This window comes from Penaeus japonicus, unplaced genomic scaffold (genome assembly GCF_977035675.1).
Source record: "Penaeus japonicus unplaced genomic scaffold, GWHDUDI00000001_assembly GWHDUDI00000020, whole genome shotgun sequence".
NCBI lineage: Eukaryota > Metazoa > Arthropoda > Malacostraca > Decapoda > Penaeidae > Penaeus > Penaeus japonicus.
The window spans coordinates 4267198-4269218 of record NW_028234422.1 but is presented as its reverse complement, the minus strand read 5'-3'; the positions used below and the strand labels follow the sequence as shown (position 1 = coordinate 4269218).

Sequence of the window (2021 nt, the reverse complement as noted above, 5' to 3'; positions counted from 1 at the left end):
TCGTCCTCAGAATTACGTGTTATTCTGAGGACGAACTACTAGAATTACGTTTATCTCTGAGGATGAGCTATAAGAATTACATATAGCTCTAAGGATGAGCTACTAGAATCACTTATAATTCTGAGGACGAGTTATTAGAATTACATATAATTCTGAGGACGAGATAATCAAAAAGCAGTTATTCCTTCACATTTAAACCCTTTCCTACATTCGTCTTAATAAACTCTGAGATATTAAGCTGTGCGCCATGAATTCAAAGTCAATTATTAAAAAAAACAGACAAAGATTCATGTACTGCAGTAGGTGTTTTACTGCAGTAGTAGAATTGCTTTACGTTGCACGCCAAGCATTAAAAAAAAAAAAAAAAAAAAAAAAAAAAAAAACAGATGTAGCACACTTACATTCCACCGTCGCGTGCATGTTGGAGTCTAGTGGCGCAATGACATTCATGATTGCATTTCAATGGGGCTCCTTGTGTCATGGAATCGAGTTTGTTGGTTCTGTGGTATGTTAGTGGTGTGGTGTCACTTTAAGTCACTTTCCTCCCAGAACCTGATTTATTTACCGAGTAATCAGTCTGCGCCACTTTTCTGCTGAGTTCTGCTGATTGCGTGATTTTATGGTTTTGTTCGTTATTAATGATCTAAAGTAGAATTGATAAAGAAAGGAAGCGAATGATTAGATGAAGAATAATGATAAGTATGAATCTGATAATTATAATGAAGATTTTTTTCTCTGATTACCGTAAACTACATTTGATAAAAAAAATAAAAATCATATTCAATACATAATCGTCTCAAATTTGTCCCTTTTACGCTTTCTTCTTATTGCTGAAGTTTCTGAAGCTTCTGAAGTCCAAGCTACACCCCTTCATTTTTGTCTGTGCTGATTCCTGGCGTCAGCACTTCGTCAGCTTTCCAGTCAGACTGGTAGTCGACCCACACACTTTCACCTGTCTGTCAGCTCCACTTATCCTGTGCTGTCAGAACTGGCCTGTGTCTCTTGGTAACTATATATATATATATATATATATATATATATATATATATATATATACATATATATATATATATATATATATATATATACATATATATATACATATAGATGAATAAATATATACATATATATATATATATATAATATATATATATATATATATATATATATATATATATATATAATATATATATATATATATATATATATATATATATATATATGTGTGTGTGTGTGTGTGTGTGTGTGTGTGTGTGTGTGTGTGTGTGTTTGAATGCGATTGTATTTATGTGTTTGTGTATCCATATCTACACACAGTTTGTGTAAGTGTGTCCGTTACTTTACTGAGCGACCTTCATGAGCCGTAAAACGCCCCTCATCTCAACACGTGCAAGCGCTGCCCCGTCGTGAGAGAAACCTTTGAAGTGCACAAAAAAAAGGAGGTCGGTAGGAAGTGGTCTGTAAATTCTAAGATTTGCAGAAGATCTCTCGTCTCCTCTTCATCTCCTCCATCTTCAGACTTGCATGAAGAGGGCGAAGAGACATAGTATTTTCCCTCGACCTTTTCTCCCTTTCACCCTCACCCGCTTTCTCTCCCGCAGCCTCTCTCATCCGTGACACATCTCTCTCTTTCTCTCTCTCTCTCTCTCTCTCTCTCTCTCTCTCTCTCTCTCTCTCTCTCTCTCTCTCTCTCTCTTTCGTCTCTCTCCGTCTCACTCTCTCTCTCGTCTCTCTTCTCTTGTCTCTCGTCTCTTGTCTCTCGTCTCTAATCTCTCGTCTCTCTCTCTCTCTCTCTCTCTCTCTCTCTCTCTCTCTCTCTCTCTCTCTCTCTCTCTCTCTCTCTCTCTCTCTCTCTCTCTCTCTCTCTCTCTCTCTCTCTCTGCGCAAAGAGGCCCAAAATAGGTTCTTTTAATTCACGCTTCACTTCCTTTCGCCAACTTGAGAGACATAGTCAAAAGGAACATCCAATCTTCTCTGGCGCAGGCCTTTTCAGGACGGCAACATCCCCCCTCCTCCCCCCC

At 37.9% G+C, this 2021-nt stretch overlaps 1 protein-coding gene across 1 annotated transcript in view; it reads left to right on the top strand.

Moving 5' to 3' along the window:
- Window positions 1-439: 439 nt before the first annotated feature.
- Window positions 440-2021, top strand: part of LOC122246117 (uncharacterized) — a 98017-nt gene continuing 96435 nt past the window's right edge. Inside the window, exons 1-2 of the mRNA XM_086548513.1 lie at window positions 440-505; window positions 837-1005. Coding sequence (XP_086404639.1) covers window positions 440-505; window positions 837-1005 — 235 coding nt within the window. The remainder of the gene's footprint in view (window positions 506-836; window positions 1006-2021) is intronic.